The sequence below is a fragment of the Dreissena polymorpha genome, chromosome 5 (genome assembly GCF_020536995.1).
Source record: "Dreissena polymorpha isolate Duluth1 chromosome 5, UMN_Dpol_1.0, whole genome shotgun sequence".
In the NCBI taxonomy this organism is placed as follows: Eukaryota; Metazoa; Mollusca; class Bivalvia; order Myida; family Dreissenidae; genus Dreissena; species Dreissena polymorpha.
In genome coordinates this window covers 31594678-31619141 of record NC_068359.1, presented here as the reverse complement: position 1 = coordinate 31619141, position 24464 = coordinate 31594678, and the positions used below count along the sequence as shown (strand labels likewise).

The following is a 24464-nucleotide window of genomic DNA, read 5'->3' as shown; positions in this document are numbered from 1 at the left end:
AGAATATTTAATGATGATAATGATACAATTATATATTACCTAAATGATAAAAATAAAACATGTAATGTTAATTTATGAAAAAAACGATTTAATTTTATCAATATCATGGTAAATACAACTAGATACTGGCAATTAGATCAGAAACGTGCATTAATTATATTAATGATCAACCCAGACATTTGTAGTGATTTATGGTCACTATTTTGATTAACGTTCTATACATGACCTGTCATAAAAGGTATTTTTTAGCCAGTACTACAATCGACAATGATAGTCTGTATTGCATACATATTCCACCGTCTATTATCGATTCGCTTCCTCAAACTGAACAAATATTTAATGTTTACATCGCGAAACGTAATGCATCTAGTTTCACTTTCGGTTTGGTTGGTTTTGTAAACACCGTAATTTCATCACGTGTGTGAAGTTAGCATATTTAGCCTATTTTGCCTATTTAGCCTATTTAGCCTATTTAGTACATAGGTTGAAACAAACATCCTATTTAGCCTATTTAGCCAATTTAACAGCCTCTTCAGCTTTTTTAGCCTATTTTAGCCTATTTAGCCTATTTAGTAAATAGGTTGAAACATACATCCTATTTAGCCTATTTTACAGCATTTTCAGCCTATTTAGCCTATTTAGTACATTAGTTGAAACATACATCCTATTTAGCCTATTTAGTCAATTTAACAGCCAATTTAGAAAGTTAAGTACATAGGCATTGTATTTAGCCTATTTAGCCTATATATAACAGCCTTTTCTGCCTATTTAGCACATGCCTATTTAGCCTATTTAACATCATTTTCAGCCTATTTAGCATATTTAGTACATAGGGTGAAACATACATCCTATTTAGCCTTTTCAGCCTATTTAGCTTATGAAGTACATAGGTTGAAAAATACATCATATTAAGCCTATTTGACATCATTGTCAGCAAATTTAGCCTATTTAGTACATAGGTTGACACATACATACTATTTAGCCTATTTAGCCAATTTAACAGCCTCTTGGCTTTTTAGCCTATTTAGTAAAAAGGTTGAAACATACATCCTATTAAGCCTATTTAGCCTATTTAACAGCATTTTCAGCCTATTTAGCCTATTTAGTACATTAGTTGAAACATACATCCGATTTAGCCTATTTAACAGCCTTTTCAGCCTATTTAGCTTATTTAGTACATAGGTTGAAAAATACATCCTATTTAGCCTATTTAACAGCATTTTCGGCATATTTAGCCTATTTAGTACACAGGTTAAAACATACATCCTATTTAGCTCATTTTAGCCAATTTAACAGCATTTTCAGCCTATTTAGGCCTTTTAGCCTATTTAACAGCCTTTTCTGCCTATTTGAGTACATAGGTTGTAACATACATGCTATTGAGCCTTTTTAGTCTATTTAACAGCATTTTCAGCCTATTTAGCCGATTTAGTACATAGATTGAAAAATACGTTCTACTGAGCCTATTTAACAGTCTTTTCAGCCTATTTAGTAAATAGTTTAGCCTATTTAGCCTATTTAACTGCCTTTTCAGCCTATTTAGCCTATTTAGTATATAGGTTGAAATACACACATTATTTAGCCCATTTAAAAGCCTTTTCAGCCTATTTAGCCTATTTAGTACATAGGTTGAAACATACATTCTATTTAGTCTAGTAACAGCCTTTTCAGCCTACTAAGCCTATTCAGTAAATTGGTTGAAACACACATTCTATTAAGCCTATATAGCCTATTTAACAGCATTTTCAGCCTATTAAGGATGTTAAGTACATAGGTTCTATGGTTCTATACATCATATTTATCCTATTTTACAGCCTTTTCAGCCTTTTCAACCTATTTAGCCTATATGGTACATAGGTTGAAAAGACACCGTATTAATCCTATTTAACAGCCTTTTCAGCCTATTTCGTACATAGGTTGAAACATACATTATATTTAGTCTATTTAGCCTATTTAACAGCATTTTTAGCCTATTTAGCATGTTAAGTACATAGGTTCTATGGTTCTATACATCATATTAATCCTATTGTACAGCCTTTTCAGCCTTTTTAGCCTATTTAGTACATAGGTTGAAACAAAAAATATCCTATTTAGCCTATTTAACAGCCTTTTCAGCCTATTTAGACTTACACAGGTTGAAACATACATCCTATATAGCCTATATTGCAGAATTTTAAACATATATGCATATTTAGCTTATGCAGTACATAGGTCTTAATATACATCCTATTTAGCATTTTTAACAGCCTTTTCAGCCTATTAAGCCTTAGTACATAGGTTCAAACATACATCATATTTAGCCTATTTGGCTTATTTAACAGCTTTTTCAGCCTAATTAGCCAATTTAGAAAGTTTAGAACGAAGGTTAAAAATTACATCCTATTTAGCCTATTTAACATCCTGTTTAACCTATTTAGCTCATGGGTTGACACATACATCCTATTTAGCATATTTAAAAGCCTTTTCAGCCTATTTAGTACATATGTTGAACATAATATCCTATTTAGCCTATTGAACAGCCTTTTCAGCCTATTTAGTACAAAGGTTGAAACATACATCCTATTTAGCCTTTTTAACCGCCTTTTCAGCCTATAAGCCTATTTAGCCTTTTTAGTACAAAGGTTGAAACATACATCCTATTAAGCCTATTAAACAGCCTTTTCAGCATATTTAGCTTATTTAGTACAAAGGTTCAAACATACATCCTAGTTAGCCTATTAAGCTTATTTAACAGCCTTTGCATCCTATTTTGAAAGTTTAGTACAACGGATTCACAAATACATCCTATTTAGCCTAGCCAATTTCGCCTTTTTACAAGTTTAGTGCATACGTAGACATATACATCATGTTTAGCCTATTAAACATCCTATTTAGCCTATTAAGTATATTTAATAGCCTTTTCAGCCTATTTAGAAAGTTAAGAACAAAGATTAAAAAATACATCCTATTTAGCCTATTTAACAGCCTTTCAGCCTTTTTAGAAAGTTTAGTACAAAGGTTAAAAATACATTTTATTTATTATTTTACGGCTTATTTAGCCTTTTTAGCAAGTTAAGTACACACGTACACATAAACATCCTTTTTAGCCAATTAGCTAGCCTATTCAACATCCTATTCAGCCTTTTTAGTCTATTTAACAGCCTTTCAGCCTATTTAGAAAGCTTAGTACAAAGGTTAAAACATACATCCTTTTTAGCCTATTTAACAGCCTTTTCAGCCTATTTAGCCTATCTAGAGAGTAAGTACAAAGGTTAAAAAATACATTTTATTTAGCCTTTTTTAGCAATTTTAGTAAATACGTAGACACATACATCCTATTTAACAGCATATTTAGCAAGTTAAGTACATACGTAGACACATACATCCTATGTAGCCTATTGGACAGCCTATTTAGCAATTTTAGTAAATACACATACATCCTATTTAACAGCCTTTTTAGCAAGATTAGTACATACGTAGACACATACATCGTATAAAGCCTATTTAGCCTTTAAACAGCATGTTTAGCAAGTAAAGTACATACGTAGACACATTCATCCTATTTAGCATATTTAACAGCCTTTTCAGCCTTATTAGAAAGTTGAGTACAAAGGTTAAAAATACATCCTTTTTAGCCTATTTAACAGTCTATTTAGCAAGTTAAGTACATACGTAGATATACATCCTTTTTAGCCTATTTATCCTATTTAACATCATATTTAAGCCCATTTAGACTATTTAACAGCCTTTCAGCCCATTTAGAAAGTTTAGTACAGAGGTTAAAACATACATCCTATTTAGCCTATTTAACAGTCTATTTAGCCTATTTAGCAAGTTTAGTACATAGGTAGACATAAACATCCTATTTAGCCTATTTTACAGCCTGTTTAGAAAATATGTAGACACATAAATCCTAGACGCATACATCCAATTTAGCCCATATAACAGGTTATTGCGCCTATTTAGCAAGTTAAGTACATACGTAGACATATTTATCTTTTTTAGCCTATTTAACAGCCTATTTAGCATTTTCAGCAAGTTAACTACATACTTAGACACATGCATCCTTTTTAGCCTATATAACAGCCTTTTTATCATATTTAGCAAAGTTTGTACATAATAAGACACATAAATCCTATTTAGCCTATTTAGCAAGTTTAGAACATACATGTATGTAGACTCATACATCCTAATAAGAATATTTAGCCTATTTAACAGCCAATTTATCAAGCTTATTACATACGTAGACGCACACATCCAATTTAGCCCATTTAACAGGCTATTTAGCGTATTTAGCAAGTTTCATACATACGTAGACACATACATCCTATTTAATAGCGTATTTAGCTTATTTAGCATTGTTGTACATATATAGATACATTCATCATATTTAGCATATTTTGCATATTGAACAGTCTATTTAGCTTCTTAAGCAAGTTAAGTATTATTGAGCCTATTTAGCTTATTTAACAGCCTTCTCAGGCTTATTGTCCTATTTATTAAGTTAAGTACATAGTTTCATAAATACATCGCATTTAGGCTATTTATTAGCCTTTTTTAGCCGTTTAGCCTACTAGTATTTAGCAAGTTAAGTATAATGGTTAATGCAGGCATCATATTAAGTATATTTAATGACCTTTTTAAGCATTTCAGACTATAGCAAGTTAAGTACAGAGGATTTCTCATACAGCATGAGTAGCCTATATATTAATCGTTATTGAGCATATTTAGTTAGTTCAGTAAATAGATTCAAGCATACATCGTATCTGGCTTATTGTATATCCATTTAAGCCTATTTACCACGCGTAGTACAAAGGTTGAAACGTACAACCTATTTAGCCTATTAAACAGTCTTTCAGCCTATTTATCATGTTTAGTATATAGGTTCAAACATACATCCTAGTTAGCCTATATAAATGCTTATTTATCAATCTTTTCTGCTTATTTAGAAAGTTTAGTACATATGTTGAAAAATACATCATAAAAAGTCTATTTAGCCTATTTTAAAGCCTTTTCAGCCCATTTAGCAAGTGTAGTACATAAGTGCAAACATACAACTTCTTAAGCCTATTTACACAGCTTTTAAACCTATTAAGCAAGTTTAAAGTATGGTTATTACATACTGGGCACGTGTTTTTCCCAGTGTACACCAGTCCCACACACACACCATCCACGCCACAAACAGATGGAGACTAAATAAAATAAAATGTTATCTTTGTAAAAAATTAAAAAAATCTTCAATTAAAACTTAAGTACATAGGAATTGACACTGTATAACTACATTTGTCCAAACATTTGCAGTCTAGTAAGTTTATTATTTAGGAGTACATGGACACAATATTTGTACTTACACAATGCGACTACAGGTGGGGAAAGTCTTTGAACACGCGCATGTGAATGAAACGAAGTCAATACAAAAAGTTAGGTTTTGTAGTAACCTTTGGGCTTTTAAAAAAGTATTATTGATTGTTAATCACGTAAAATAATATGGTAGTTGCAGCTAGAATATCAGCAGAAGTTGTTGCAATAAATGCGATCATGGTGATAGTGTAATATTATAGTTGATTGTGGTGTTCTTGGTGTTCATGCTGTTAAAAGAGTTTTTTATTTAAATGTTTGTTACTTTGTTTGTTGCTTTTCGTGTGTTTGGGTTTATAATACAATTGTTGATGTTGACGTATTTAAAAACAACATCAAAACCATTTGAAGAAAATAATTAAAATATGTACGGGAAGGATACACAAAAAACAAATTCCATATGCTTGACAATTGTATACACATTTTAATTGAACTTCATTTAACTTAAAAACTAATTATTAGTCATCATTATACAATTTTACTTTCACAACATCACATATATATTTAACAAAATAGCACATATGTATAACGCGACATCAAAGATCAATTTTAACGTAAATACTGACTAGATTTTTATGGCTTTTCAATAATTATCTACCTGAGTAATATATGCACTTATTTGTTAAGTACCAAACATTATTTTTGAGCAGAAGGAAACACAAAAAACAAATTCCATATGCTCTACAATTGTATACACCTTTTAATTGAACTTCATTTAACTTAGATACTAATTAATAGTCATCATTATACATTTCACGTTCACAGCATCACATACATATATTTAACAAAACAGCCTATATGTATTACACAACATCAAAGATTTATTAAAACGTAAAACTGAGATATGTACGGCTTTTCAATAATTATCTGTCTGAGGAATGCTCTCATTTGTTAAGTACCAAACATTATATTTTAGCAGAAATTATTTTAAGAATTCATTCAAATAGTAAACAAGAGCTGTGTTTGTGAAACACAATGCCCCCTACTGCGCCCGTTTGAAGCCACATATCTGACCACTGACCTTGAAGAATGACTTCGATCTTTCACCACTCAAAATGCCAAATATTAAGTTGCTATCTTCAATACTACAAAAGTTATGACCAAGGTTAAAGTTTTAGGACAGACACACACATACAAAAACAGACAGACAGGCCAAAAAACAACATACCCCCGATCATTCGATCCGGGTGCATACAAATTATCCCTGTTGCCAACAATGTTTTTCAATGACTACCAAATAATAAAGGTCTCACAACTGAAGGTTGCATCACATGTCACTAGATGTTGTGGCATGCATAGTCTTTCTTATCCGTATTTGATGTCGGTCTTGTTTTTTATATTAATGTCACACTTGACTTAATGTTAAATACTAGATTAATGAAAACTATTATACACATACCTGGTTGTAATGTTAATAAATGTATATCAGAACAAACAGTACTCAAAATAATTATATGTTAATAAAAACAACACAAATATTAATAATCACAATGTTGAGCAAAAATTGCACATGCATTAAGATATAACAATAAACATAAACAAGTGTTGTCCAAAGGCAAAATTCGTTAACAACACTCTCGCTTTAATAGTATAATGTACAGTTTCTCTCATTCAACTACACTATCAACTGCAAAGACAAATTTGTTAATTTAATAAATAAAAAACAAGACTATTGCCGGCAATATATGTCCCCTACCAGCTCCACCATTGTCAGATGAAATGTCCATATTGCCATCTATCCATGTTTCAAGTTTCATGAAAAAGTATGAAGAACAAGTCATTGCAGGATCCAGAAAACTGTGACCGACAGACAGACAAACGCATAGAGCGCAAAACATAATTTCCCTCGAGTGAAACCGGTAGGGGAAATAATTCTATGATACTGTAAATACAAACTCCAAATGGTCTTTTTTGTTATCTGTAAAGTGATGCATTATGTTTTTGTAATAAATGATAACCCGAGATTTAATTTAAAAGTAACTAGACTTTGTCAGATATGACATGTTTTGCAAGATGCGTGAAGAACTGATATTTTGCAAGTTAATGAATATTTATAATTGAAATTATTTCTCACAAGGCTTTTTTTTATAAAACAAGTCACATTAAATCATAACATTTACAGATAAAATGCAGCACGTGTTTTTTGTTTCTTACAACAATACCATATTTATATGCTACTGTTAGCGCCTTATTAAAGACTTTCTATTTAAAAAAAAAGTATAAAGGCAAAAACTATAAAAAAATTTTTTATATACAACACAGAAATTAATATAAACCATTCAAAATATAGTTTATTAACCCCTTGTTTCAAACTATCTATCCAAAACCAAAAAATAGACGGCCTTTAGGCTTACATTATAAAAAGTCATATTTTTGTACTACTGTAAACGCCTTACTAAAAATACTTCCTTTTTGAACAAAAGAAAGTATTAAGGTAAACACTACACAATTATATACAAAACCAAAAGTAATAGAAACCATGCAAAATAAAGATTATAAGGGCCTTGTTCCAAACTATCTATCCGAAATAAAACAATAGACAGTCATTAGGCTTAACCTTTTACAAAAAAAAATATATATATATATATATACTCTCTCTCCTGTAACCGCCTTATTAAAGACTTCCTTTTTGGAAAAAAATAAGTATTACTGCCGACACTATGTAATTATATATAACATTAAAAAGGTTAATTTAGCCACTTGTTCTGAACAATCTGTTGGAAACAATACAATCGATTTTTATCGATTGATTCGGTCATGTTGCAACAATTTGGAAAGTATAAGCTAGTATACTTTAACAATAACAATATACTTTTATGTTCCTCATTTGTTAAACCAGCATTGAGTCTCTGTTTAAATACACCATTATTTCAAGAGCAATCAAATATGTTTTTGGTAATCTAAAAAAAAATCAAAGCAATTTATTGATTCAAAACTAATTATTTGATTATCTTTATCACTGAAACATCATCAGGTGTATAGAACACATCACATACATATTAAACTAATAAAACATCTATATTAAAGAAAAGCTGACTAGACATAATTGTGACCCAATTTAAAATATTAGAAATACCATTCATATTATAAACAGATAAAGTTCTTATGAAAATAGAAATGAAATAGAACTAACATATTTACATAGAAAATTACGTAGATTAATCAATCAAAATTATTAACAATCATGCACATATATTTAAAAAGAAACAATAAAAACAATAATGTCAAAACACCCATCATCAATCATGTAAAATAAGTTAATATATGTTAAAATCCCTTTATACATTATCATATTAAAGTGACGACAATCCCAACAGTTGGACCTTGACTCATTTACTTTGATGGAAGCCATGAGGTACTTTTACACAACACACTCATGGGTGAGCTTTTGTGTAAAGCTAAACAAACATCTTAAAATGTTACATTTCTACCCAAGTTAATTTTAACACAGAGAGAATGACTAGACATAGTAAGTCCTATATAACTCCCCCATCCACCAACTTAAAGGAGGCTAGTCTGTCAGATTATGAGTAACGCCAAATAAAAACAAGAGGGTTGAAAGGCCCAAAGTCGCTCATCTGAGATAAAAGGAAATGACCTTTTATGTGAAGCCCAAGAAAAGCAAGATATTATAAAAACATAAGTTTTAAACAAGTTTCATGAAGAATGGACAACAAATGGCCCCCTGGATATTAGGCCTGTTTAAATTTTTTGACTCGCCATAGAAATCATTGGTACAAAATTCACAAAGTTTCATGAAGATCCGACAATGAATGTGGCTTCTACAGTGCTGACAAGACAAATATTCATGACACACAAGGGAAGACAGACAATTGAAAAAATGTCATCACAAAAGTTCACCATGAGCAATAAATTTTATGCTCATAAGATTGTCACCATATTTGAAGATGATATTATTCAAACTAATAAATTTAACAAAATGAAGATATGAAATCAACATTTGTACAGAGCAAATGTCATTAAGATTTAACTAACAGTGTGACTAAAAGTTTTCACAATGTTTCACAATAAGCAACTGAAGACATAAAAAACTACCACCCGCCTGAGAGCCTTGTTTTTTTTAACAAACATGAACTATTTTACAGACTCACCTTGCAATTAAATTTCCATTTAAAAATTCCATAAATCCATTTTAAAACAAAATTCTTTGATAATCACACAAACAAATTTAGACCTCATCAATAAACTGTGTGCCTCAAAAATTATATCTTCTCTAATCTATGGTGCCACACATCAAAGGAATAGCACAACAAGGTATAAAGTTTCTAATCTTACTAAACCATCAATGTTCACTCAGAGATGTGTATTGATTTGTGCTAAGGCTTCTGATAAGGGAAAGTTGGAGTAATTAAGAGTGCACTCCTGATTGGAATTCAAACAATTATAGCTATTAACAGTTTTTTCTCCTTTAAGTAATTTTCTGCGAAATAAATATTACTACATTAAACTTCGAGAATATTTAACTTGAGTGTAAACAAGGTTTTACTAAAGCCATATAAGGAAAAAATGCCCGACCCCCTGGTGGCCATGCTTTTCAACCAACCAAAACCATTTTCATCCAAGATATAATTATGTTGAACCTTCTGATAAAGGTTTATGAAGATCGAACAATAAATGTGGCCTCTAGAGTGTTTACAAGGTTTTACAAACGCCATATATAGCCATATAAGGAAAAATGCTCCGCCCACTGAAGGCAATGTTTTTTAAGTAACCGGAACCATTTTCCAACATCTTTTGACCAAGTTTCATGATGATTAATGGACAATAAATGTTCCCTCTAGAGTGATAGCAAGGTATTATAATAGCAATATAAGAAAAAAGCCCCGCCCCCCTTGGCGGCCGTGTTTTTCAACCAACCGGCACTGTTTTCAAACTCATCAAAGATATCATTGGGACAAATCTTCTCATCAAGTTTCATGAAGATCTGACAATAAATGTTGCCTCTAGAGTGTTAACAAGGTTTTACTAAAGCAATATATAACAATATAAGAAAAAATGCACCGCCAACTGGTTGCCATGTTTTTAAAGCAACCAGAACCTTTTTCAAACTAGTCCAAGAAACATAAGGACAAATATTCAGACCAATTTTCATGATGATTTGAAAAAAATTGTAGCTCCTCGAGTGTTATCAAGGTTTTACTATAGCCATATAAGGAAAAATTCCCCCCCCCCTCTGGCGGCCATGTTTTTCAAGCAACTGTCATCATTTTTTAAATCGTCCAATATATTATTGGTATGAATCTTCTGACAAAGTTTCATTAAGATTGGACAATAAATGGGGCTTCTGGAGTGTTAAAAAGGCTTTACCATTGCCATATAAGGAGAAATGCACCGGCCCTTGGCAGCTATGTGGCCTCTAGAGTATTAAAAAGGTTTTACTATAGCCATATAAGAAAAAATGCCCCGCCCCATGGCGGCCATGTTTTTCAATAAACAATAATCAATAATCATTTCCAAACTCGTCTAATATATTATTGGGATGGATCGTCTGACCAAGTTCCATGAAGATCAGACAATAAATATCGCCTCTAGAGTGTTAACAAAATTTTACTATAGCCATATAAGGAAAAATCCCCCGCCCCTTGGCAGCCATGTTTTTCAAGCAAAGGTAATCATTTTCGAATCTTACGGGATATCATTGAGACCAATCTTCTCACCAAATTTCACGAAGATTGGACAATAAATGTGGCGTCTAGAGAGTTAACATGGCAAATGTTGACGGCGCACAACACACGACGGACAAAAGGCGATCACAAAAGCTCACTATGAGCACGTTGTGCTCAGGTGACCTTAAAATTAAGTTCAGTTAAGACACTCAATAATTATATCGCCCTTTTTACTGGCTTAAAAAAGCATAGTAATACAAACACGATTTTTTTTAATTCAGTGGCCAATTAAACAGGGTTTGTGCAAGAAACAAATATTTACAAACTTAACACAACAGGGAGACCCTTTGAGGCAAACATGAATGCATAACGTATACCAACAGGTCTCTGCCTTGATCCACAAATAATATTGATGCTTTTTAAGCATGCATCAAAATTTCTCAATCAGTTTGAACAAATATATGTCATCACTTGATCTATGGTCAAAACAGTGCGTGATCTACAAAACTGTTCGCATTATTCTCTGGGCATCAATGCTCCAGTAAGTATCTCAAATGTCATCGCCTTCCGGATGGCATGAACTTTGTTCTGGAAAAGAGAACACAACAAAAGCTTACACATTTTTTTTAAGTTTCCATGTAACTTCAATAAAAGCATGTAATGTTAACAAGCCAGTTAAAACAAGACTATTGCCAAGCAATAAAAGTCCCCTACCGGCTCCACCATTGTCAGAAATTCCACCATTGTCAGAATTTGTTTTTTATTTGTGGCCATAGCAACCAGAATGTTTACGTAGGAACAAAATGAAATGACGTGCATAATGTCCATAGTGCCATCTATCCATGTTCCGAGTTTCAGGATAAAATATTTTTTTTTTTAAAGTTATCGCAGGATCCAGAAAACCACCATTTTCAGCAGTATTTCTGGTCTATTTGTTGCCGTTATAACCATATTTTTTGACGTAGGAACGAAATAAAATGACGTGCATAATGTACATATTGGCATCTATCTATGTTCCAAGTTTCATGAACAAATATTGGTAATTCTAAGAAGCCTAAGTCTTACTCTAAGAATGGGTTGAATATTATGAGCCCTATTATTATATTGAAGCTGGTAAAAGAAAGGTACTTGTTAATATATATTGATTAGATTGTGCCTTATTGAGGATAGTATATTTATATGAGGCTCAAGCTACATTTTCGCAAAATATTAATTCAAGGACGCTGTATAACACAGTACGAGGTAAGCAAGAAGCGTAGCTTGGCAAACGTTGGGTACCATACATTTATTATATTGTGTTAAAAGAAAACAAAGACAATTAAATTAAATTCAGCTGAATTTTATTGCATAAAAAATATTTTCCTTAAAATAACATTAAGGTCATTCAGCTATGAAATATTGAAATATATATATGGCAAGAAGGGAGTTCGGTACAAAAATCAAAATAAGGTAGGGCTAATAATTATATTCCTAATGGAAAGAACAGACAATGGCCATTATTCTGCTGGGAAAGGTCCATGGGGCTATAAGTCAGCAAGAATTGTTTGCAAACATTAACACGCCTTTTTAATGGATATAATCCACAGCTGTTTAAAGTTTCAGCAAAATCCAGCAAGCAGTTAAAGAGGAGCATATAAACACAATTAATAGATAATACATATTTCTCAGTAAAAAACCAGAATTGGCCATAATAAAGTATGAACTTTCTTTTCTTGACAATTGTCTTCACATCAAGTTGATTCAACAGCGAAAGTTTGGGCAACAATATTATGTTAAAAAAAATGAAAACAGAAACTCCAGGATCGTATGGGTGGACAGGTGCTATTTTTAGACCTCCTTTACTACTCCAGAGCATAAAAATGTCAACTTGCAATTCAAAATGGCCTTTTTTAGACAGAAAATGCATCGGCTATCTATGACATTAGGTCTGGGTTTATTATTTATGGATAGCATATAAGACAAAATACCTCTCTTTTATTTTTTTTGGCCTCAATCCCCTATATGTACTATAAAGAAGCAAGCGAAAAATCACTATGTGAGATGAAAATTGCTGGATCTGTTGTTTTCTTAACACCATGTTGGATCACAATTGAAAGTCTGCTAAATGGAGCTTGTCATAGGCATTTACAGCAATTTAAATAACTACTTGAAACAACTGATGATTAAATGTACCGATTAAACTTTTTGTTATGAGCCCCTGTTACCTTTGACTTCTGAATAAACAGGCTTCATCCTTCACTTAATAGTAAACATTACAACTTGCATGCTTTATGTCAAGGAGTTTTGTATATATCATGGGGAAATAAATAATAATAAATAATAATTGCCAATTCAGGTTATGGGTTATTATTTAACATATTTTCGATCACGCAATTTTTTTGGTTGTTTAATTTAATACCTGAGAAATAGATCTTACCAAATGTCTGAAGTAAAAGCTCCGTGGAATGGTTAAGCAATCTGGAGAGGAATATATTTTAGTAACTTTGTTTGTTTTAATGAATTAAATTAAATGTTGTTTTGACATACCGGAGAAAATGAAAACGTCAAGGCATACGCAACATCCGCAGCATTTTGGCACATATGGACTTCACAGTCGTAACCATTTGTCTGCTTGGCCACCTCCTTACGACAATAAGCATTTATTGTTATGTTAACTTCTAATAAGAAAAGCAAAAACAGAGATCATATTCATTGATGTTGGTGTAAAAATTGTATTATCATGTGGTCACACAGAACATATTTTCATGAGTGACAAGTAGTTTTATGCTCGCTTTTTTTCTTTCTTGTTGCTTTAGAGTCTAAACACTTTATTGATTTACACCAATCTTTTAAAAAACATCAATTTTATTACAGCTTAGAAACAGTTTATTTAAATATTGATGATAAACCTCAATAGTGAAAATATTCTTTTTTATGAAGAAATTGTGTGTCTTTGGAAAGGCAGACAAGGGACAGATTTCTTTGGTTTTTCCAGAATAGCTCAATCTACTTTGTAGCAATAGGTAGAAACTGCCACTTATAGAACTGCTCACACAGTTTCACAATAGCCATATACAAAACAGTAACATACATTGGAAATTAAGTTTGCAACAGATCACAACAAACAATTGATAGAAATTTGACTTAAAATGCGGTCTTCGAGTACCTTTAATAATGTGGATGGGACCCCTTGAAATAAGCAACCTATGTCTTATGCTACCACTTTGAATTTCACCCTGAGCATTTTTACTAGGTCAAATTTGAAAATTTTATCGCTGATTTATCGTTAGTTTGATTTAATCAAAGGAAAGCTGCTTCATGTCAAAAAGCCTTAAATAACAATTTCTCGACAATAAAATTGGCTTTCTTTGTCTATTAATCAACGTGCTAAACGTGTGATGAAACAAAGAATAAATGTATCTTGGCTTTTCGCAAGAGTCCACGTAGTTTTGATATACCAACGTTCTGTACATTTCCAACAAATGACAAAAAGTTGTGTTTACACAATTTTTATAACACATTTATCGTCAAAAAAAGACACCTGTCTTTTGTTAAATTACTACTAGATATACACCATGTTTTGTTGGATAACTACTAGTTATAAAACCGCAAGGAAATTATATGTTTAACACCTATTTGATTTTATGTTATTTAAATGTTAGACAAGATAGCCTAGTCACAGAATCTGTCTATGATTTTGATACTGATGATGATAACATTTTTTTTCAAGAATGTTCTTTTTTAAGGGCAATTTCATCAAAAGACCAAATTTGGTTACTCCCTTGTGAAGTCTCTAATACCAAGGTTGACTGTATTCAAAAGGTACATCTTGACTTAACAATACATTATTGACTAAAGTGATCACATATAACTTTGTGGTCAGGTCTGCAAATGTTTCAATTTAAGATATACAGTTAGACCTAATAGCTATTAATAAGAGAACGGTAGATAAAGGTTGTGTCTTGATAGGCTATCATACCTTGCTATGTTGTGAAGTCCAACTGTGAGGCATTTCGTCCATGGACTCAAAAAAATGACTGAAATATAATAAATATATAAAATTGAAAGATTTTAAAAACTTGTTTAAAATGTCTAGTTATATTTAAATGACACCGAAACTGCCAATACAAGAGTTATTGGGGAATTCTAAAATATAACACAACCAATAACAGGGAATATTAAATATAGGAAGAGTTATATGAACAAATGTGACCTGCTACCTAAGAACAGCCATGCCCATGTGTAAACTAGTATTCAAATTTATAAGAATAAATAAAGGAAAAACAAAGAGAGCCACTGTCATGTGTAGACCCTGACAAAACTGTAGGACGAGATTGTGATCTTCATTTTAAACCAAGCGACCCGGTTCTTTTATATGACAAATCATATTCTACAAGGTTATTTAAATCAATCAATGATTGACAAAGACATGCTCCAGTTTTCTGTGAAATTATCTTGTTATGTTGTTACCTAGATCCTCATGATACTTAATATGCTTATAATGTCAACCAAATTGAGGCCGTGTATTGTGACTCGTCATGAAATGGGTTATGGTTTATGAGTGTGATGCTTATCATACTAATAATTACAACATCCATCAATGCTGGATAACACGAGAAATTAGTTTATTGAACTATTACATATTATGTCCACACTGCCCTTCTCTAAACCACAACACTCTTGAATGTCATCATATCTATGCATACATATCTTAATTATCTCAAACAAGAGCTGTCACCATAGGATGACATATGCCCACTACTAACGCTTTGATAAAAGTTATGAGCGTTTTTCTAGACCTAAACACAGATTTCGAAACCTAACCAGGATCCTAAGTTCAATGTCAAGGTCACAGGGGTCAAAATTTTTTGAGCGTATGGAAAGGCATTGTCCATATACAAATGCATACCAAATATGAAGGTTACATCTCAAGGGACATAGAAGATATGAGCATTTTTCTAAACCTTAATGCAGATTTTGAAACCTAAACGCGGACCCTAAGTTCAAGGTCACGGTCACAGGGGTCTAAATTTGTGTGTGTACCGAAAGGCCTTGTCCATATGCACATGAATACCAAATATGAAGGTTATATCTCAAGGGACATAGAAGTTATTAGTATTTTTCAAAACCTATATACGTATTTCGAAACCTTAATGCCGACCCTAAGTTCAAGGTCAAGGTCACAGGGGTAAATTTTTTTGTGCGTATCGAAAGGCCTTGTCCAAATACACATTCATACCAAATATGAAGGTTATATCTTTAGTTATGTTCAGTTTTCGAAACCTAAATGCAAAGTGTGGCGGAAAGACAGACAGACGGACAGTCCAATCACTAAATGCCCTCCTTCGGGGGCATACAAATAATATTATGTTTCAACTCTATGGTGTGAATCGAACAATGCTTCCAGCTTGTCTGATGTCCTGATTAATTGTGCTTATATATTTTGAAAACCCATCATGTACCATAACATTCAAGGCCAGCCAGGACATGTTTCAGAACTTAAGCTATTATCATTTTTGTCACCATTTTGTCACATGCATAGTAGCCATTCCCATGGTTAAATTCAAAGGCACATACTTGATGCACATATGAATCCCTGTGCATAGAAATATATCATAAGCATATAAAGTTCATTTAGATGACATACATTTTATTACATTCAATCTCTTGAGAAATGGCAAAAATAGTTTGCTCCACAAGATAAAAACATGTTATGCTTTTTCCATAAAAATTGGTTCCAATAAAGCGCCTACACATATGGAACATGTGGATCAATGGAAATAAAAGGGTGTCTTGTACATTTTGATTTCATATTAAAAATTTATTTTAATTTTTTATTCAATCTTAGTACATTTTATGTCTAGTGGAAAAAAGCAACATTCAACAACAAATAGCTCATTCAACTTGAGGATCTCCAGGCATGAAAAGTCATGTACATTTCATGGTGATGACAAAGAATATATACAGGAATATGTTTAATCTCATGCAAAAGATACAGATAGCATGCTCAACAGACTTGCACATATTAAAATGGACGGACCAACACTCCAACCAACGGACCAACCAACACTTAGTTTTAATGATCTAAACTCCTTTGCCGGGTATACCAAAAACCAAACTGACAGTAGTCAGTATTATCTACATTAAAAGTATGTGAAATATTTACCTCACCAAGGTCAAGCCATTATGTCTAGCATTTCCGGAGTCAACTAACGTCATAGTCTTGCCGGCAACGTCAAGCACCTGAAGAAAAATATGGAACAATACAAGCTCAAATTAGGCTATTAAATTGAATTCACAGTTATTGAAATGTTAATAAGCATGGAAGATTGAAATTGATAAAATGAACATGGCAATAAGCAAATTTATATTTTTAAACAAACCATTCAATAAACATAAGCGTTATTGCACCTTAAAGTCATACAAATGTAATAGTGCCCAACCTGACTTATTGGGTACTGGCTAAAAACGCACATATTGTAGTCTAGAGAATAATTACATTTAATAATCAAATTCATATTGATAGGTGAATGCCTTCCTCTTGAACAATATAGCTACAGATGGGGGAAAATGTCATACTCAGAGTTGAAAAAATTGATAACCCAAGAGTCATGATTTTAATAATCTTTGTTCTGGACTTCTACAGATGATTGTAACAAATTTTATTATTTACATTAAATTTAATGGTGATATCTTATACAGTTTCAGAAAAATAGCGATGAGAAGTTTGTCAAGCACCGACAGATGGAATAACTGACAAAAGTCCGATGCCAATTTTATATCCCTTCGCCTATGGCGTAAATAATAAGAACATTTGGGACATCAGTTAAAACAGTTTAACTCTGCTGAAAAGTATTCCTATAAATATCATCATTAAAATTCATTAAAAAATTAAACACTAACTGAAGGTGTGAATTATTTACTTATTGAATATAATTAGGCTAAAGACACTGATGTTTCTAAATATACAATGGCCTCTCTGAGAACAGGTAAGCACAAAAATATAACATACGATCAATGTCCAGTGGCCTTCTAAAACACAAGTAATTAGAACTTGGTTAGCTTGGAGGTGCTGTGGTGTCAGGAACTTTTTGGCAGCTGATGATCTCCCCTCGTTTAGGGCAGTGATAAACATCGGATCGACAACGGAGATCCATTAGCAAGAAGCATGAATAATTCGGAAGTAGATGTAAACAACCTAAAAAAGTACATTTATTCTTTATATGTACAAATAAACCTGCCATCAAAGGTGAATCAACAATGACTAATTTTATATAATCAGTTACATCAGTCATTATGCATTATAATCAGGTGGTAATAAACACTTCAGGTTAGAGTTCTGGGAAGCTAAAATTATGTAAATGCCATCATTGCTTATAAATAATCAACTGATATATACTTGTTTTCTTACTTTGTCATTAACCAGTTAGTGTCGAAAAGTGTCTTGATGTCTGAGGCATTGACCATCATGTTAAATTGTGCTGCCACAAAAGTATTGCCATCTAATCGTCTTATGCTTCCCAAAAATGTGTCTGAGGCATCATCTTCAAAAAAGACATGTTCTTGATATACTAATTATATACAAGTATATGAAGTTTATGTGTTTGCAGTTTGAGTAAGTAGCAAAAATTCGGAAGGATGCCAGGACGGAAGGACATACGGACCCCAACTTATTCCTCTGAAAGTTGGGCTGTAAAACGGCGAAAAAAACTGCCGCACGTTAATTCAAATCTAAAGTTAAAAACGCTATAAAGTTGAACGAGCTATTATTACGGTGCCTATACCACGTGGCGTTTTAAGATCTGTGTTGGGAGAAAAAGGCGCGACTCAGTTAACATTTTAATGTTGTCTTTTTAAATACTTCACCATTTTTAATGGGATAAAGTGGAGAGCCCGCTCATTTGTGAGAGTTTTCTATAGGTATCATGATCTTTTAAACAAATAAGTGTTTTTTCAGTAAAGTGCAACCGCGCGTTTGTATGAAGTCCCCACACTAATCCGACATTTGTCTAACTGTTCAAACGCGCGGTTGCATGTTACTGAAAAAATACTTATTTGTTTAAAAAGATCATGATACCTATAGAACAGTCTTACGAATGAGCGGGCTCTCCACTTTATCCCATTAAAAATGGTGAAATATTTAACTGGGTCGCGCTTTATTCTCCCAAAACATATCCAAAAAAGTCACGTGATAAAGGCACCGTGTAATATAAACGTGATCACGTCGATAGACGGTTGCGTTTTACGTTTCAACGAGTTGAAACCCTGAGTTTAGTTACACGTTTTATTTCGACAGCTATTTCGAAATTTTCGTAATTGTTTTACATGATTTGTTTATGTGCGTATAGACTGTAAATTGTAAATAACTGATCAGATTTCAAATGTGTTCAAGCAATACTCATTCCTCTATTTAAAAATCAGTAAAATTAAATGTTTGTCTTTATAAAACATAGAATATGTCCCTTAAGTTTGTCATAGGTAATCAGACGATGAACAGTTTTGCGGCAAATGAGCATGTGATAACAATCTTATGTCCCACTATTCTTAAAAGTGTGTGACTAGACAAAGCTGCTTTTTCAATTTTCAAATACAATCTTTCGGCTTATGCAAAACATGTAATAGTCTTTTAACTGGGGCTTATGATCATATATGCAGAATATCTAAAAGCTTTTACTTAAAAATTAACGTTATTGTTTTGAATTATGTGTTGCGTAATTAGCTCTACTAACAACATACATGTATGCAAATTTTAATTTGTGTATGCATTTTAATTACCCTACCTTTGCTGGACAATTTCTTGAAATTGCAATCTAGCGTCACTTTTAAATGCTGAGAAATTATCATCTGACTTAACACATCAGGGTTAAATAACGAGTTTTTTTCCACTTACCCAACCTATCATAATATGTTATACTATCATAAACCATTCGAACCGTTTTTGTTTTATTTGAAGTTGAGTTTTATTTGAATATGTTTTTGATAATTTTGATCATATTCTCTGATTTAAATATTTAATTTTGGATAAATTTCGCTACATACGGTATTGTTATATGTGTTAATTTAACAGCAACCAGATATTGAGACGATTTTGCAGGTATTTTGCATATTCATATTTCACAATGAAATATTAAAACAAATAACAAAGCAAAGTTGTAATCGACAAAAACTTTGCAATTGTGATGGCGTGGTTTGTGGAAACAAAATTAATGTAATTTATGTTTTGGCCACACCGTTATTATGAATTCACGCAAGTAGACATTGTTTTCATGTACGGTTCAAGTAAGAATAACGAACACAAACACGCGACTAAGGTTCTACTTAAAGCTTCCCGGTGGTTTGTCAGACGCTAACAGTGGTTTTTAACACATGATGGTTCACTGTTACGAAAATTGAGAAATAACAGCGTTTCCACGAAATTAAATTGTTTAGACTCATGTTTAACACGACTGTACATAACATCAAAATATATTTTTCTTAATGATAAAATAGGTTGTGATTATGTTCCCAAAAGTTTTTAATATATTATTTGGCACATGCATTGAACTCCAGCATGTCATTCGAGAATTCGGTTATGTTCAGACTAATTAAAAAAAAGTGTTATGTTTGTATTATAATTACATAACGCAACAAACGACCGTGTTAAAAAAATTGTACTTGAACCATTTTAATCATTAATCAACACGATGATCAATTAATCATTAACCAACACGATGATCAACAACACTTTTACACAAGTAAACATGCACTTAAGACGGACAGAACAAATACACACACACAATTAATTTGTATTGTGGGTTTGAAGACAGGTTTGAAGACAATTGACTAGCTACTGGATTAAAACTCAATAAGAGTTTGGTACCTTTTTTTGTAACCCTTACGTTGGTAACATTAGCATAACACGGCTATATGCAAACTCTGTTTCCACTTTATAGTTTAATTGCATATGACTGAAAAGTGTGCCTATTAGTATTTATACTTGAAACTGTATATTGGGCTTATTCATTAAATGATAAAAGTTAATCAGCGTGCTTTAAAGTTAGTAAATAATATGGAAGCAATACATAATTTAAGGTGTTAAGGATGGTAATGTTTAATAGTTTATCACGATCTGTAATAGACAGGTGCAAACGCGATATTCGCTGATTCAATTGGGTATTATTATAAGAGAATGTCGTTTACACCAACGCAGTCATTAAATAACTGAGTCAACCAATTGATGGTTATATTATGATAATGTATGCCACTTAGAAAAGAAAATAAAGCTCCCTGTACTTATCGTGGATATCATAACATGATACAGGCAGTATTCAAACAGCATGTAAGAGCATGGATGACTGCCCTACAGAAAGATGCTACATACAGGCCCATAACGAGCAGGACAGGTGATTAAAAGCTGGTATAATACAGAAGAGCGCCATCAGCGAAAGGAACTATTCTTGGTTAAAATTTGTAAAATTACAGGCCACCGCAAATAACGATAATCTATATGAGAGAAGAAATTGAAAACTTTGACCGCAGTGATTGGGGATGACGCTTTAAGAAAGAAGATGCTGTGCGAGCAGTGGATCGATGAGTTCACATGCAGTTTTAATGAATGAAAAACGCTTCCAAATGATTTATTATCCTTAGGCGTCCGTGATCACAAATGTATATTTACTCAATTAAACTATTGCAGCTTATGTACTGGCTGTGGGTAGAAAGCTTAGAAGTATGCCGTCAGAAAAACGAAACATTTCATTCATAAATAATTCAACGTTATGTTCGAATTATTATTATTATTATAAGTCGTATTATTATTATTATTATTATTATTAGTTGAATTATTCTCATTATTCTTCTTCTTCTTATTATTATTATTAAAAATAATAATAATAATATTAGTAGTAGAAGTAGTAGTAGTAATAATTATAATAATATTATTATTATTATTTGTTGGTATTATAATTCATATTATTGTTATTAATATTAATATTATTCGTATATGTATCATTATTATTAGTATCGATATGTTTTAAAGCGCTCTTGTTCCGTTCAAGGTATTTACATGTGCATTTATCTTGAAACATTCATCGAGCTTTGTTTAATTTGTTGTAACACGCCTTGACAAAAGTTGGCAAATTAATTAATTATTATTATTATTATTATTATTATTATACATAGTTTAATATAATTTATTTATTACTCTTCGTCAGCGAACAAACGATGTTAAAATCGACATTATACAAAAGTAAACTTTATGTACACATGTGTTTGAAATATTATTTATAGGCATACAATTAAATCGAATTGATATTGTTTATGGAAATAAATCTCATAGAGGTCAATGAAAACAGTATTCATATGGTATAAACAATGAATATATAATATCATATTGCACCGATATATAAGGCAATAAGAGGATACGCACATCCACATGTATTATCAAACAAATGCTGATCAAAACATATGCGAAAACAGTCTGGTATTCTATGTACGAAAACGAAATTCTAGAATAACTTATGTTTACTGTTAATGAAGTGATAGCGTATTGATCGCAACATAAGAAACAGACTGGTAATCAAGTTCCGAAAATGAAATTCTATAATACATTCTCTTTAGTATTTATGATCTCGGTGACAGAGCAAGTTTGTTATATTTTAAGCGCATTCCTTTAACCCACGATACAGGGTTTTCAGCATTGCAAAGTTTGACGCGCCTACGCGAGGAACGCTTGTACACGTATTGGCCTGCTTGTTGTTCAAGCGGCAAGTTTCACCATTGTAATGAGAAGTCTACCCGTCACATTTGAATGGCGAGTGCAATCATGAGTGCAATTTTGGGATAACTACACGGGCAGAAGGAAGTAAGCGTTCTGCGATATTGGCACACCATGTTAAGCACTTGTGACACTGTACCGCGTATAAACTTGATACTACCGCTCTAATTACGGATTTTTCTCTGGGTAGCACTCTGGATGGGATTTCGAGATTGCATAAGATACATATTGGTTACCGTTCTTCGGCATTATCTTGAATAAACCAGGGGTGGTATTCCAGAAACATCTTAAGTCATTTCTTAAATAATTTCACTTAAGTTCAAAATTACAATGTTTTGTATTTCTTTACTAAATAAGGAAACACATGTTTTTTGGATATTCCTAAAATAACACTGGCATAATGATGTTATTTAAATGTATATCTTGATGCCAATCTATTGCAATATGAAATGAAACACTTACGAAAATTTCCCAATTTTAGGATAAGAATAAAATTTAACTTAAGATTCTTCTGGAATACGAACCCAGGTCTGTGCATGCATATTATCGAGAACCTGGCTTCTCTGGTCGCATTTGTCACGTGTTGCCGGAGAATGCTCTTCCACTGCATCTTTGAACAAAGGTCTCACTGCTCAAGTTCATATTAAGATACTCATTTAGATTGTTCCTATGAGGTTATCTAAATAAAGCACTGATAAATCATTGGCATTCATAATCATTGTTAAGAAATCGCATTAGTCTATTCAGGAATACGTATTTGGCCAAGTGTCTACAAACATCTACAAGGAAGATTACACAGCTATCCAAAACATTAAAGCTTTCTTGCGTCAACACCTGTTTCGAGTGACTTAACATCTTACACTGCGTGTGATAAGTCAGTGCTGGTAGACATTTACAATGACTATATGGGTATCATGTTATGAGTAATAAATGGTCTAAGGGAAGTAATTGTGTTATACCTATTACAAGGATTATTGTTAGAGTGGCATCCCCTGATATGCACATGTTTAGAGGGCGCTTATTAGATTGTGGAACCTTCAATGGTGTCTCGTGTTGTCCTGTTTATGATTATTTTAATCCAAGTAATCGGCCTCGAGCCGGGTTTGACACTAATATGGGTTAAACGCAACGCCTGTGCGCTACCTCAAGTCCTTTAATATCCGTTTGCATGCATGTATTCCAAAATTCATATCCGTAAAGTGATAAAGGTATAACCACTGCGTGGTATAACGTTCTAAGGGTAAGCGGGTTTAAACCTCCTGGATGTAACCCACTATTCAGTAGGTTTAAGAAATAAAACGTTTTTCGCTAGCTTCGTTCAGTGATTTGGTTGTCGAAAGTGAACCGTCGCATAAAAGACTTAGGTTGTTATACACCATTATTTAATTTAGTTGTTGCTTTCCCATATACCACTTTCTTTAACGACAATACGGCACAATGTCATTTAAGACGATACCGTTACCCTTGTCGGAGTTATACTCGAACCGCCACTGCTTGGTTTACTTGTCACAAATGGATATGATGCAGTGTAGCCCATGGCTGGATAGAACACATATTTATAGAATGAGTTTATACATTGTAAAGCCTTAAACACTGCTATAATCATCTTACCACATCCTTCCAGTGAATATTACTATGTTGGATTTCAATGGAGAGTTACAAGCTGCGAGAAGTTATGACAAGTAGCGACTTTGAACAAAAACAGCAAACTTTCTATTTCATTAATAAACAATTCATTGTGCAATTACATCAGAAATATTTTAATA

At 32.4% G+C, this 24464-nt stretch overlaps 2 protein-coding genes across 2 annotated transcripts in view; both read right to left on the bottom strand.

Moving 5' to 3' along the window:
- LOC127880629 (sugar phosphate exchanger 3-like) overlaps positions 1 to 24464 on the bottom strand; it is a 251664-nt gene that overhangs the window by 107398 nt on the left and 119802 nt on the right. The gene's annotated exons all lie outside the window — the stretch shown is intronic.
- On the bottom strand, positions 11358 to 18135 carry LOC127880633 (uncharacterized). The gene is made up of 5 exons (XM_052427956.1): positions 17956 to 18135; positions 17110 to 17186; positions 14923 to 14980; positions 13491 to 13586; positions 11358 to 11552 (listed from the first exon to the last, which is right to left on the bottom strand). The coding sequence occupies exons 1-5, from the start codon at positions 18076 to 18078 to the stop codon at positions 11481 to 11483; spliced, it is 426 nt and encodes a 141-aa protein (XP_052283916.1). The 5' UTR covers positions 18079 to 18135; the 3' UTR covers positions 11358 to 11480.